Source organism: Aquarana catesbeiana, linkage group LG01 (genome assembly GCF_042186555.1).
Source record: "Aquarana catesbeiana isolate 2022-GZ linkage group LG01, ASM4218655v1, whole genome shotgun sequence".
In the NCBI taxonomy this organism is placed as follows: Eukaryota; Metazoa; Chordata; class Amphibia; order Anura; family Ranidae; genus Aquarana; species Aquarana catesbeiana.
In genome coordinates, this window is record NC_133324.1 from 334,912,918 (window position 1) to 334,926,776 (window position 13,859).

Sequence of the window (13,859 nt, forward strand, 5' to 3'; positions counted from 1 at the left end):
CAGCTAGCACATGTTGACATTGGGAAATTTGTGTGCATCTTCCAAATTTGGCTTTTCCTGGGGGGAACTTCACCCCATCTGAACGCAATATCAAACACAGTTCCTAAATACTCATGTCTGATATTGCCTTCAAGTTCTACCAAATGTGAACTTTGTAAGTTCAAGATTTGTGTCTTTCTTGTTGGTTTTACACATGCCTGTTTAATCTTCAATGGACATTTCTATTTTTTATAATGCTACCCCAAAAATTGTTATACAACAAACATGTTGGTTTGTTTGAAAAACCTTTTCTAAATGCACATGTGATTGTGCAGGTATTAAAAAGATTGTTAAGCAAGAATGTGTGGATTATTGTGTCAACGCTAAAACACTTTGGTGGTGATGTAATTGGTGTTTTCTGTGACAATGGGGGTTATCTCCTAAGGGCAAATCCTCTTTGCACTACAAGTGCAGTTTCAGTGCAGTTTCAAGTGCACTTGTAGTGCAAAGTGTCTTTGCCTTTAGTAAATAACACCCAACAGTGGGTGTTGTATAAGGTTACACAATCACGCCATTTTCTGGACTCAACACATTTCTGTCAGGGTCAGCTAAAACAAACACAAGCAGTAAATGTCCACAAAGATTTTCTTTTTTTTTCTTTTTTTCTTTGATAAAGGCTTCACAAATTTGCTGGCATATTGATGGCCCCCCTACCCGCAAAGAACTCCAGGTATCGTAACCGGACATCACGGGCACTCAGGGAGGGCAAGCCAGGATGGCCACTTTCAAGCACCGTCAGTGTTGTTTCATGTATCATTCCAGCCTCAGGCCCAACTGAGCCAGCATAGTTGGCCGAATGTTTGCGTAAAAAGTTATGGAGAATACAGCACGCCAGGATTATATGATTAAGTTTATACTCCGCCATATGGATGGGTGTCAGAAATAGGCGGAACCGGCTGGCCAGGATTCCAAATGTGTTCTCCACTACTCTTCTGGCTCTGGCCAGCCGGTAATTAAAAAACCTCTGTTCCGGGGTGAGGGTCCTCATAGGGAATGGCCGCATAAGATGGTCCCCCAGCGCAAACGCTTCATCAGCAACGAAGACGAATGGGAGTCCTTCCACATTGTCCTCTGGAGGTGGCAAGTCCAAGCTGCCATTCTGGAGACGCCTGTAAAACTCCGTCTGGGCGATGACTCCACCATCGGACATCCGGCCATTCTTCCCCACGTCCACATACAAGAAGTCGCAATTAGCCGACACCACCGCCAACATCACAATACTATTGAACCCCTTATAGTTGAAATAGTACAACCCCGAGTTAGGTGGTGGGACGATGTGGACGTGTTTTCCATCAATTGCCCCTCCGCAGTTAGGAAAGTCCCACCGCTGGGCAAAGTGGGAGGCCACAGTCTGCCATTCCTTTGGCGTGGAAGGAAACTGTTGAGGAAAACAAAAATAAATTACTATTTTTGCACATAAACATGGCAAGCAGATTAGACACAAACATTCTTGGCCAACCTCCAGATAGCATTTATAAAGGGGAATTTAACAACACCAAAGTATAAGGTACACCTATCATATTCCCCCTCCCCCCTCTCATGGGCCATTTCTAACATTATGGGGGGGGGGGAATCTTGGACAGGTAACCCTCTCCACTTCATTGAGAGATGAATGCCTAAATACAGGGTATTACTTGGAACAGCCCCTCCTTAGTTACACTATTGGCAGCCCACTGGACAGGTAAGAAGTGTAATAATACAAAGATATAAATACACACTGTACACATTTGAGGACATTTGGACATTCTGCTATTACCTGTCAAGATAATAATAGGATACCAAAACTTTAAACAGTACCATTTGAAAGTATACAGGCAGGCCCTTGCACTACATGCTTTGGGTAATTCATCCATAAATCTGAGCACATAAGAGATGGGTATAGTGTGTATGGGTTTGGCAAAGTCAGCAGATAGATGATTGAGGATAGATAGAGAATTGGTATCAGCTGACTTAGCAGTTGGGGGAGGGTTAATAAAAATGATTTGGGGACACCACAAAAAAAAAGCCTCTGGCACTCTGCCTGAATTTAAAGCACAAATCACATTTCTAAACATTTTAGGGGGTGTTTGGGGTAAAGCACAACTATGGAGCTGATAAAATACATTGTTAAGTGACTACATGAGGTAAATATAGGGGCAGGAGAACATGCTGGGGAGGTTATTGAAGGCCAATCTGTATGAAGGACTAAAAAATAATTACATAAAAATCCAGCATGCATGAGGACAAAGGGGACATTCACAGCATATTCCAATCATGGTAATTAGGGAATGAGGAAAGAAATACAAGATATTAGCAAACATTCAATACAATAAAATGTGATATTAAAGGATAAAAATCTTACCTTCATATACTCCTTCTGCAGGACCTGGATGATGGCAGAACAGGTCTCTGGGATAATGATCCCCAGAGCCTGGGGGGAGATGCCTGTCGAGAACTTCAAGTCCTGCAGACTTTTCCCTGTCGCCAAGTACCGCCGGGTAGCCACGAGCCTCTGCTCCGGAGTGATGGCTTGCCTCATGCAGGTATCCTGCCTGCTAATATAAGGGGTCAGCGAAGCCAACAAACGGTGAAACACGGGGTCCGTCATGCTGAGAAAGTTCCTGAAATCATCAGGATTATTCTCACGGATCTCACGGAGCAAAGGCATATGAGAGAACTGGTCACGCTGAAGCAACCAATTCTTGGTCCATGAACTCCTCCCCACCCTGTTCATGGACTGGACTTGTGTCAAGGTCAGGACCCCAACACCATGCCCCCGCACAGCACGAACTCTACGAGGAGTACATATATGCAACATGGCTAGAAAACGGTCGGCTGCTCAGAACGAAGTAACAGAACGCACTGAAGAACAGCAAGGCCTGTGAAGAGCGACCTGAAAAAACAGTAACGAACGAACAAGAATACAATGACTAATTAAAGTCACACGGAACTTGCTTGCACGCACTGAAGAGCAGATACAAACCCACAAGCACAAACTGAACCGCAGAAAACGATCTGAAAGCCACGAGTCTGAAAAAGCGTGAATCGTCTCTCAGCAAACTTTTACTAACACGAGATCAGCAAAAGGAGCCCAAAGGGTGCCGCGCTTGGTTCTGAACTGGCCTTTTCTAGTCTCGTCGTACGTGGTTGACGTCACCGCGTTGTTGACGATCGGAAATTTCGACAACTTTGTGCGACCGTGTGTACGCAAAACAAGTTTGAGCCAACATCCGTCGGAAAAAATCCTAGGATTTTGTTGCCGGAATGTCCGAACAAAGTCCGACCGTGTGTACGGGGCATTAGAGTTCAGGGGGCATATCAGCAGGAGGCAAAGAAACAGTAGTACACTGATCTTTCCAGTGAAGAGCTGTGTAAGAAAACTTGTTAGTAGGCAGGCTGTGTTCCCCAAGTAAAATGCAAGTAAAATGCAAAGAAGCAAACTGACCAATCTGGGATGGATGTGCTTCCATGATCTGGCATGGTTTGAAATAGGAAAGTAGGGAGACTGGCAGGATCACCAGATATTTCACACAAAGTAAGCAATGTAAAAAGGACAGGATACCTTTTCATACAAATACATGAGTACCAATATTTTAACGTGAATGCAGTTTTAGTGCTAACCATACACATTACAATTCTATTGTACAGTTTCCTTTAGCTCTGCCAACAACTATGCACTGGGCAAAGACTTGCACGATTGGTTAACAATTGATTCTGCAAGCAGTTCAGGGCCTAAGGAAATCAAGAAGCCTCCCTCTTGACCTCTAAAGAAAAGTACATTTTGGCTTGCAGATTTGGAATCAGGTGTAAAGCACATAGGTAAAGAAAAACTTTACATTTTTGGGAAATATAGTGACTTAAAAATAGTTTTAAAAAAATGAACTCCTGGTAAGCAGCCTTTTTTATTTTTCTAAGAATTCTGTATTTTCTGACTAACATGGTTATTAGTGACCGAGACTTCTCTAATTCAGTTAAAGCAGTATTAAATCCCAAATCAAAAATGTAATATATATTGCAGCTTACCAATCATTAGACAAGGTGGCTGCATTAGTTTCAGTTTTCTTTTTTTTCCCCCTTTATTTACTTGGTGATCCTGCCAGTAACACACTTCCTGTCTACATTTATGGATAAAGTAGTAAAGCAGACACCTTTGGGCAGCATTGTCAGTCTGGGGGTGGGGGCTAGTGTTAAGCTGACTATACATGGAACTGACCGACATTCGATATATGTGTACCACTGTCTGTTCAACAGAAGCCGACAGCAAGAGAGATCCTTGCATCAACATCGCTTGCATTGTTGTGGGGATCTATTTTTGCTCAACCCGCTGGTTAAACGAAAAAACAAAACAAAACAAAAAAAATTCAGCGTATATACCCAGCTTTAGATGGACTGAACTCCAGCTAACACTTCATAAGCAGTTATAGCAAAAGTTTTTGTTTTGTTTTGGGATAGAGGTCTGTGCTGATAATCAGCACATTATCAGCACAGCCCCCATCAAAAGGTGCCCATCAGCTGCCAATCAGTGCCCAACACCTGCCAGCTTGTCCCCATAATAAATGCCTGTCAGTGCCCACAACAGTGCCGATCAGTGTCCACAACAGTGCCAATCAGTGCCCACAACAATGCCAATCAGTGCCCAAAAAAGTGCCAGTGCCCCATCAGTAATGCCCATCAGTGCCCCATCGAAATGCCAATCAGTGCCACTCAGTAATGCCTGTCAGTAGCTCCTCATCAGTGCTGCCTATCCAGCCACCTATCAGTGACGCCTATCAGTGCCCATCATTTTTTTTTTTTTTAAATTGTCGGCCTTTTTTTGTTTATAGCGCAAAAATTAAAAAAACGCAGATGTGATCAAATACCACCAAAAGAAAGCTCTATTTGTGGGAAGAAAATTATAAAAATTTAGTTTGTGCACAGTGTTGCATGACCGCGCAATTGTCATTCAAAATGCAACAGCACTGAAAGCTGAAAAATATCCTGGGCAGGACTTTAACACTGGAGCTAAAGCGCCTGGAAAAAAGCCCCAGTGTAAAAGGGGTCTTATAGAGAGGAAATTTTCCAATGGGGACACTAGTTCTGGTGGTTAATCTGGAAAGTTAACTCGTACAGCTTCCACCCTCCATCCAATGCAGATCTGTGTCTCCCGCACTCAGCTTACTACCATCCTGCCTCCTGCTCTGCACTCAGTCTACGGTAGGAGAGTGAACGGCAAAGGACACTACTGGAGGAGAGGGGGGTGATGTGAGAGGAGGCAATGATGAAGGGGGGTGGGCAGCACTGTGGGGGGGAGGTGATGTAATAGGGGCAGTGCTGTGAGGGTGGGGGGTGATGTAAAGGGGGCAGCGCTGTGTGTATGTAGGAGGGGGTGATGTGAAGGGGCAGTGCTATGGAGGGGGTATGATGTGAAGGGCGGCAGCGCTGTGTGTGTGGGGGTGATATGAAGGGGGGCAGCGCTGTGGGGGGGATGTGAAAGGGAAGCGGGTGCTGTGAGGAGGGCCAGGTGATGTGAAGGGGGGCAGTGCTGGATGGGGCTCATGTGAAGGGGGAGCAAGTGATGCAAGGGAGGCAGTGCTTGGGGGGGGGGGGTTGATGTGAAGGGGCAGAGGACAGTACTGTAGGTGGGGGGAGTTGATGATTTGAAAGAGGGGTGAGGACTCTGTGAATAAAGGGGGTGTGTTATGTAAAGGGGATTCAGTACACTACTTTAAAGGGGATGGGGATGATGTGACAGGGGCCTGAGAACACTACTCTGAAGGGGAACTATAATTAATGTGTGGGGGACTGAGTACACTGTAAGAATGGGATTGTGATATAAGGGGGGGGGGGGGCAGTGATGTAACGAGTCTTCGTAAAAACATGTCATTAGGACCTCTGCTGGAGAGAAAATTTTACTGATCAGACCTCTGTAAATTCAATACCCCTGATATAGATGTTTTAGTTCCCAACTGTATAATCAATATAACAGTTATAATAATTATTGTATCTCCTGAGGTCTGTTGATAAATGTCCAGCCTGTTTGCCCTTTAATGCCGACTTATCAGACCTGAGGGACATGTAGTTTGTACAATTCCTAAAATTGTATTATCATAAAATAAGAAAGGAGCCTGTTAGTGGCCAAAATATTTTACCTTTGCTGTGGCAATTGACAGACGCTTTGATTTTCCGGACACTACAGGTGGAATAAAAGTAAAATATTATTTCTACATAGCATATCATGCAAGTATTGAATGTAACAAACATTCTTTGCTAACATTTTCCCACACATTCACCATACTAAAATAAATGATCTAAATAAAAATACAATTAAAAAAACCCATCCAGCCCACAGCACACAGCTCTGAAATAAAAGAAAAACATCTTTAATTTGTAATTTTTTTTCATGAGGGTTACACAAAAGGCTTATGCCTTTCAAGTGTTACCAATATTCATATCCATGCCCAGCTCTGCTTAATGCTAGACTGCAATGCAGAGGTCGAAACATCTACCTGACCAATAGCTCATTTATCACCCTAATGCTTACATTATCCTCAGCATCCCCAGAGGCCTAATGTACTACTTCAGCCAAAATCATTTTTGTTTTAGATTGACTCAAGAGGGGAGTTTCCCTTCATTTCTTCTTATTGATACCCCGCCATACCATGGTGCCCAGGGTGTCATTGGTACAGGAAGTGAGAAGGAATCTCTCCAGTGAGAATACAGATGTCACAACCCTCACCACTACCAAAACAAAAGAAAATGGTTTTGCGTAGACTTTGGCTTTAATTGCTTGAAGTGCAGTATACTGTGGGATTTTTTATGGTGCCAAATAAATAACACATATTTAAATAAAATTGAGAAATGTATTATTACACCATAAAACATTATATACATTAAAACAGTTACATCAAATGACATAGACACAGTGTTTAAAAATGAGAAGGTCTATATATTGTGGCCAGCCATCATCCCTGATAGCAAGCCTCTACAAGGTTTAATTACGGTATCTGTAGCACCCTACAGTACTACCCTGTTTCCCCTAAAATAAGACCTAGCGTGACTGTCTGCGATGGCTTCAATATAAGCCCTACCCCCCAAATAAGCCCTAGTTAAAGTCCTTGTAGGTCTTATTTTCAGGGTAGGGCTTATTTTTGGGGAAACAGGGTAGGGCTTATTTGGAGGGTAGGGCTTATATTGCAGCCATCACCGACAATCACGCTAGGTCTTATTTTAGGGGAAACAGGGTAGTAAAGGTTGCTAGTAGGATTAAGGCAAATTTTGATTTTGGCTGTTCTGAGTTCTGCTGGTTTCAGGCTGAATTGCGCCACCCTGGTTTCTAGTAAGTTCTAGAATTTAGTGGTTTGGAAAAGGTAGACCCTGGACTTGCATATTCATACAGCCTCAGCCAATACCTGGAAGTAAGCATGACCAGTAGGGAGCTGATGTGTGTATAAATAGGCTGGAGCCTGGAACAGTAGGGTCCTTGTCCTGATGGAAAAGACCCAGCCTGGAGGGCTGAGGCCCTCTGGGTCACTTAGCTGAAGTCTGTAGGAGGCCATCAGGGCTCCAGCTCAGGGAGAGCTGAGGGACCCATTTCTAGAGTTGCTAGAAGAGTTTAGAGGAAATCCACTGAGGACCTGGCCTGGAGGCTCACAGTACAGAATCTAGCTGGTACATGAGGGAAGACATCCAAGTACACAGGACACAGTGAGTAAATGCCTGAAAAAGAAAGAGAGGTCCTAGTGACTGTCTTTGTTAACCCTTGGAAAGATTGTTCCAAAGTTGCAGGCTTAGAATTGCTTGTGCATTGGAGCTTCCTGAGCTGTGTGTTCATCTGCCACTAGCCACAAAGGGGGTTCACCCTGAAGCAATGCTGTATCCTGGCCTAGGCCGACAAGGCCCAGGCCTAGGGCAGCACTTTGCAGGGGGGCAGCACGGAAAAAGTCCCCGCCGGCTTGCGCTGTTATTGTAGCGCCAGTCTTATGGGGCAAACTGGGCTGAGAGGCAAATTAGTCTAGCGCCCCCATAAAGCGGCCGCACTGCTTCCGGTATGCGGGTGGCTGGCATTCCGCAACTGTGGGGGGGGGGGGGGGGGCGCCGCTTCTAATTTTGACTGTCCTATCATCCTGGACCACAAACCTTCCTCACTGTACTATATGTTTTCTGCTATACCATTGGCATGGTTATATCTTCTTAGTCCTCTCCGTAAAATTATCAGACATTTGTGCTTAAAGGATCACTAAAGATAATTTTTTTTTTTTTAAAATAACAAACATGTTATACTTACCTCCACGGTGCAGCTCGTTTTGCACAGCGTGGCCCCAAACCTGGTCTTCTGGGGTCCCTGAGCGGCTGTCTCGGCTCCCCCCCGCAAGGACTCAACACCTTCATGCGAGCTCCCTTGCATGGTGTTGAGTGCTTGCGGGCACGCTCCTGTGATACAGCCGGTGGCCATAGCCCCTCACTGTATCACTCGGCGCCGCCCCCGGCGCGGCGCGTCATTGGATGTGATTGACAGCAGCGCGAGCCAAAGGCTGTGCTGCTTTCAGTCCTTCCACTGTAACCAATTAACGGCCAGGCTGAGCAGCAAAGAGGATGTCGGGGGCGAGCGCGGGACTTTCGAGGAGTCAGGTAAGTAAAACGGGGGGCTGGGGGGGCCGGTATTGTCTGATGTTTTTTCACCTTAATGCATAGAATGCATTAAGGTGAAAAAACTTTTACCTTTACAACCCCTTTAAAGTAGAACTATAGGCAACACTTTTTTTTTTTCATTTTGGAAAGAGTAAGGGAGGGTTATAGCCCCTGTCAGTTTATTTTTTACCATTCCTGTCCCATTGCAGAGATTTTCCTTCACTTCCTGCCCCATAGCCAAGCAGGAAGTGAGAGGAAGTCTATGCGAATTAAGGGAATCCATTGCCCCCCCCCCCCCCCCGGCCCTCGGAACTAGTGTCCCCACTTGGAAATTTCAGCAAGGGGTGTGACCTTGACAGGAAGGGGTGGGTCATATTTAAATTAGGGGGTGCACGAGTTTAGTCAGGCCTAGGGCAGCACAAAACCTAAATACACTACTGCCCTGAAGAGTTCAGTTATAGCCAGAGAGTGTCCTCTTTTGTACTTTGCAATGTATTTGGATTACCCCAGGTTCACCCTGCACCCTAACCAAGTTACCCAGCATTAAAAATACAAAATTACATGCCTGTTTCTTGAGTTGTGAGAGTGGAGCTGCTGTGTGCCTGGCTGCCATGTACCCCATAGGGAATAGAACCTGGGTCAAAAGTCCCAGACTAGTCTGGGATCTGTGCTACATGTCAGTACGTCTTAAACTCATTTATGGTGAACACAGTTATCAATATAGCCCATTTGGGATGAAATATATGCTACATCTCATAGATACACTCATGTAGTACAGTACAGGAGAGATGGTGAAATTTTCTCTTTTAATTCTGTTCATTTTACTGTTTTGTAATATTTTTCTGTAAATATTTACTCACATTTTTTCTTTTCTTTCATTAAAACTATATTTAAAACAGAATATCTGAATGCTCAAATCAGACATGAAATAACTTTTTGCCCCTTTGAAGAAAGCTACCGTAAACTCTGTTGCATTACTGTTTGAGCATGGCAATGAGTAATACAATAACTTTTTTTAAAAGGTCAGAACTGCAACAGCAGATGCTGTGAACGGTGCGTGTTTCCATTAAAACACGTGGTGTGCGTGTGTGTATGTAATGTGTTAACTGTTCTGTTACCCTCTTTCAGTAATGATCACTCTAAATCTGCTACTGCTTGGATTGTTGTCCGCATACTGGAAAATCTCTGCATAGGGTGCAATGTGAGAGTGTAATTGCCACAGGCAGGGCTGGGACAAGGGGTGGGCAGGAGGGGAGGCTGCCCTGGGCACTGTGGTATCATGTGAGGTGGGGGGGAGGGAATTTGTGTTGGGGGAGAATTTGGGGGATAGGAATTGCTGAAGGAGGAGAAATTTGGGGAGATGTGCTAGGAGTGGTGATTTGAGGGGATTTGTGTTGGGGGGGGGGGGTATGGTGAAAAAAGATTTGTGCTAGGAGGGGGAATTTTGGGGAGGGATGGGGGAAGAAGATTTGTGCTGGGGGGGGTTGTGTTAGAAAAGGTAAAATGGTAGGGGGGAGGGGATTTGTGCCAGGAGGGGGATTTATTGGGGGGAGGGGGTTGTGCTAGCAGGGATGTTTGGGGGTATTTGTGCTAGGAGGGGACATTTGGGGGAATGGGGCGAATTTGTGTTTAGAGGGGAAATTTGAGAGGTAGAGGTTTTGTACTAGGAGGGGGTAATTTTATTCAGGGGGGGGTTCTTGCTGGGGGCATATGGGGAATGAGAGGATTTGAGCTGGAGGGGTGGGGACAAAGATTTCTGCTGGGAAGGGGATTTCAGCAAGGGGATTTTTATTGGGAGGGGGAATTTATGCTTAGGGGGGTAAGCATTCAGATTAGAGCTCAATTTTTTTTGGGGGGGGGGGATTTTTGCTGACACATAATGCTCATGCATCTTGTGGGGGGAGGGATGCAATTTGGCATGGTCACCCTGGGCTCTAGATGACCTTGTCCCAGCACTGGTCACAGGTATATCTTCTAATCACCTTCTCTTAAATTTTCCTGATCTTGGTTGACCTCTTCCTTGCTTTTTGCATGATTTAGAATGCTAAAAAGACAAAATCAGAAATTATGTTTTACTAAATAGAACTCGCGCTAGATGGAATAGTAAATAACAAATAATAAATGATAAACCACAGCAGCTATTACAAAAGGTGCTAGAACCTTAAAAAAGTGAATACATAAATTAACAGCGCAAGCAGAATATAAAACATCAACGTGATAATGTGCTTGTAAATTATTGACCGTGACAATATTGACAAGTTCTATAAATAATGAATAAAGTGCTAAGTGCTCCAAATGCAAATTCTAGTGCTTTGTGGTTCAGGATAGGATTTTTCAAGTGCCATACTCCCCTCTTGTGACCCCACTCACCAGAGTTAATGAACCCTCAGCTTTGCAGTCTAGGGGTCAATAGGGCTGTGATCTAAAAGATCTCATGTATAAAAACTGGACTCTCAGAGAAGCTTCCATGCAGATATTCATGTGGATGGACCGAAGTAGATCATTCATAATAGGAAACAAAGATAAAAAAGCCGATAGTGAAGTACTGCTAATATTAAATCAAATGCGCAATCAAACAGACGCCACTCCCAAGACGACTCTGTAAAACAGGCATCAGTAAGTTTCGGGTTTGCAGCTGCACAGCGTGTGTCCAACGGATAGCGGAAGTTGCGTCACTGGTAATGAAAACGGAAATATGTTGACGCGTTTCGCCGTTCCTCCAGGGCGTCATCAAGTACATAAACATCTGCATGGAAGCTTCTCTGAGAAACCAGTTTTTATACATCAGATCAGATGGCAAAACCCCAGATGTCTGCAAGATAAATTCCCCCTCCTCACTGCATAAGCAGGTCACTGGTCATCCAGAACAATCAGACCACATATTAAACCGGCAGAGTGAGGGCGCAAGTTCTCAATGATACTTACTGTAGTGGAGAAGATCTCAAATAGAGTAGACTGGAGAGGGAGAAGGAGACAGCAAAGCGGTCTCACACTGGCTTATGGTACTTCCCTGTCAGCGTGTGGTGTACAAGAGACACCATTTATACCCATCACTGTCCCGCCGGCGTCTGATGTAGCCAGCGGGCGTGGACGCAATGCGGCACCATTGCGCATGTCCGTAGTACAAGAGGCGGAAGTGACCTCACGCGCTAAGCGCGTCTGGTCACTATCCGCCATCTTTAGTACTCCATATCCGCCAGACTAACGGCAGAGAACAGTGGGAAAAAATCCCACCTATCAGGCAGTAGAGCAGCAGGATGGACTCACCCTAAACGCTAAACGTGACACCGGGGCTAAATGGCCACACAGTCAGAACTATGGATCATCTTGCAGACATCTGGGGTTTTTGCAATCTGACCCACCGGTGGTTCTGCTTTTCTTTCCTCCTCCTTCATTGTTTGACTCCTAAATTAATCACCCACTACGGATGAGATTTTGGAAGCTTGTGTAACTTCTTATATATTGAACTTCAGCAACTGAATAAATGAAATGTTTTTCATTTTTATTTAATAGGTGGAATCCAGGTTTTTTTGTCTTCAATAGCCAAAGAACATCCAGTAGACATACCATCAGTGCGTCTCTGAGCGCTTTAAACACAAAGCAAAGGGTGGTATTTTTCCTTTCCAGCCCTTTGGTTTTTCTATCTGTTCCTCAGATCATTCCCCGAATATAGGGATGGAAGATTAAATTGGTTCAATTTTTTTCAATAGTTGGAATTGAGGTAAATGTTTTCCCTTTTATACAATCCCACACTCTATAAGATCATTTTGATCATTATTAATCTCCTCAAATAAATGTATCCTCTCTCTTTGGTTACAAAAGGTTCTCCCCTTTTTATAAATCCTGGCTTCACTGAATGAATTACAATCAATGCTTCTTGAATACAAGCATCCGTTAGGCATTCATTCTCAGTTTATCATTATGTTATATAAAGTATAATTCTGTACAATATTTGATTATTATATTGCAATGATGTATACAGGCTTGCCTTATTGACATGCCTTGCGATTTTTTTATTTATGGCGATTTTTCAAGCATAATCATTTACAACTGTTGTTTCTCTTATAGTATATTTTACTTCATGGGACACTTCCAAAAACTCCTGAGGAAGCTCATCTGAGCAAAACATGTAAAGTAAGAAGTGGTCATACATGTTAAAAGAATTGATACGAGATTCTTGCAAATGTTTATTGTGATTTTAAAGAATTGTATAAATAAAATGTATTTTTTCTAAAATTACTGTTTACTTTAATCCTTGGTACCTTAAAAGTCCCGCTTGCCCCCTTTCCGTTTCTTTTTATATAGAAGGTTGCTTTTGTTCTGCTGTATGTTAAAGCAAATCTTCACTGCATTTGAGCACCACAAACCAAAAACACTACTTAATTTATTTGGAATATTCAAAGCAAACATCCCGATCCATCCATGTCTCCATGCTCTATTTTGTTGAGAAATCACTTTGGAAAAACACCCCCTAGCATTTCTGACCATGGCCATCTTGAATAAGCCAAATGATTCATGTAGCATTTATTTCCTGGAATCCACCTGTCCTTAGCTCAAGAATGCATGCATGCATGCATCAATCAAACCCCTCCTCCTCTTCTCCCCTCCTGAAGACTCCTGGGATGTATAACATCATTTGCCTATGCCTGGAAACTAGGAAGTAAATGAAGAATGTAAAAACAAACAAAAAAAAAAAATAATAATGAACACAAGTAAATGTTATATACTTTCCTATTTATTTACTAATGCTGGTAGCATAAGGATTAAAAATAATCAATGTTGATTGGAAATGTGAATCTCCACTTTAACATCTAGTGATAGTTTAGGGCCACTACAGCTTAATTACTTATGTGATATGGGATCTCCCTCTGTCTTCTCCTTTTTAGTGCTAGTTAATTCATTCCTAGATAGACCCTCCCCTGTTTCTCTCTCCCATGCTCCCTCAGTCAGTGTTGGCTCTTCACAGAGGAAGGATTAGGAGAGTCGTCTTCTCGTGTTTTAAAAGATTGGAAAGTCAGCAGGTGACCATACTGTCTGGACAGACTAGGTTTATGGAGGTATCTCAATGCTTAAATCTGCATTTGAATTGGAACACCTACAGCTTACTATCCAGTGTCTACTTTTATTAGCTGACCCACATGCTGTGCACATAAAATGCAATACACTGGAACCTCGGATTGCGAGTAACGCGGTTAACGAGCATTTCGCAATACGAGCACTGTATTTTTAAAAAT

General features: G+C 43.6%; 1 protein-coding gene across 2 annotated transcripts in view; it reads right to left on the reverse strand.

Annotated features, from left to right (window-relative positions):
- The window catches only part of LOC141145182 (Fc receptor-like protein 5), a 162,726-nt gene that overhangs the window by 23,453 nt on the left and 125,414 nt on the right, over positions 1–13,859 (reverse strand). For both annotated transcript variants that reach the window (XM_073631656.1, XM_073631648.1), the window contains exons 15-16: positions 10,608–10,669; positions 6,147–6,187 (exon numbers count right to left, since the gene is read on the reverse strand). In XM_073631656.1, coding sequence (XP_073487757.1) covers positions 6,147–6,187; positions 10,608–10,669 — 103 coding nt within the window. The remainder of the gene's footprint in view (positions 1–6,146; positions 6,188–10,607; positions 10,670–13,859) is intronic.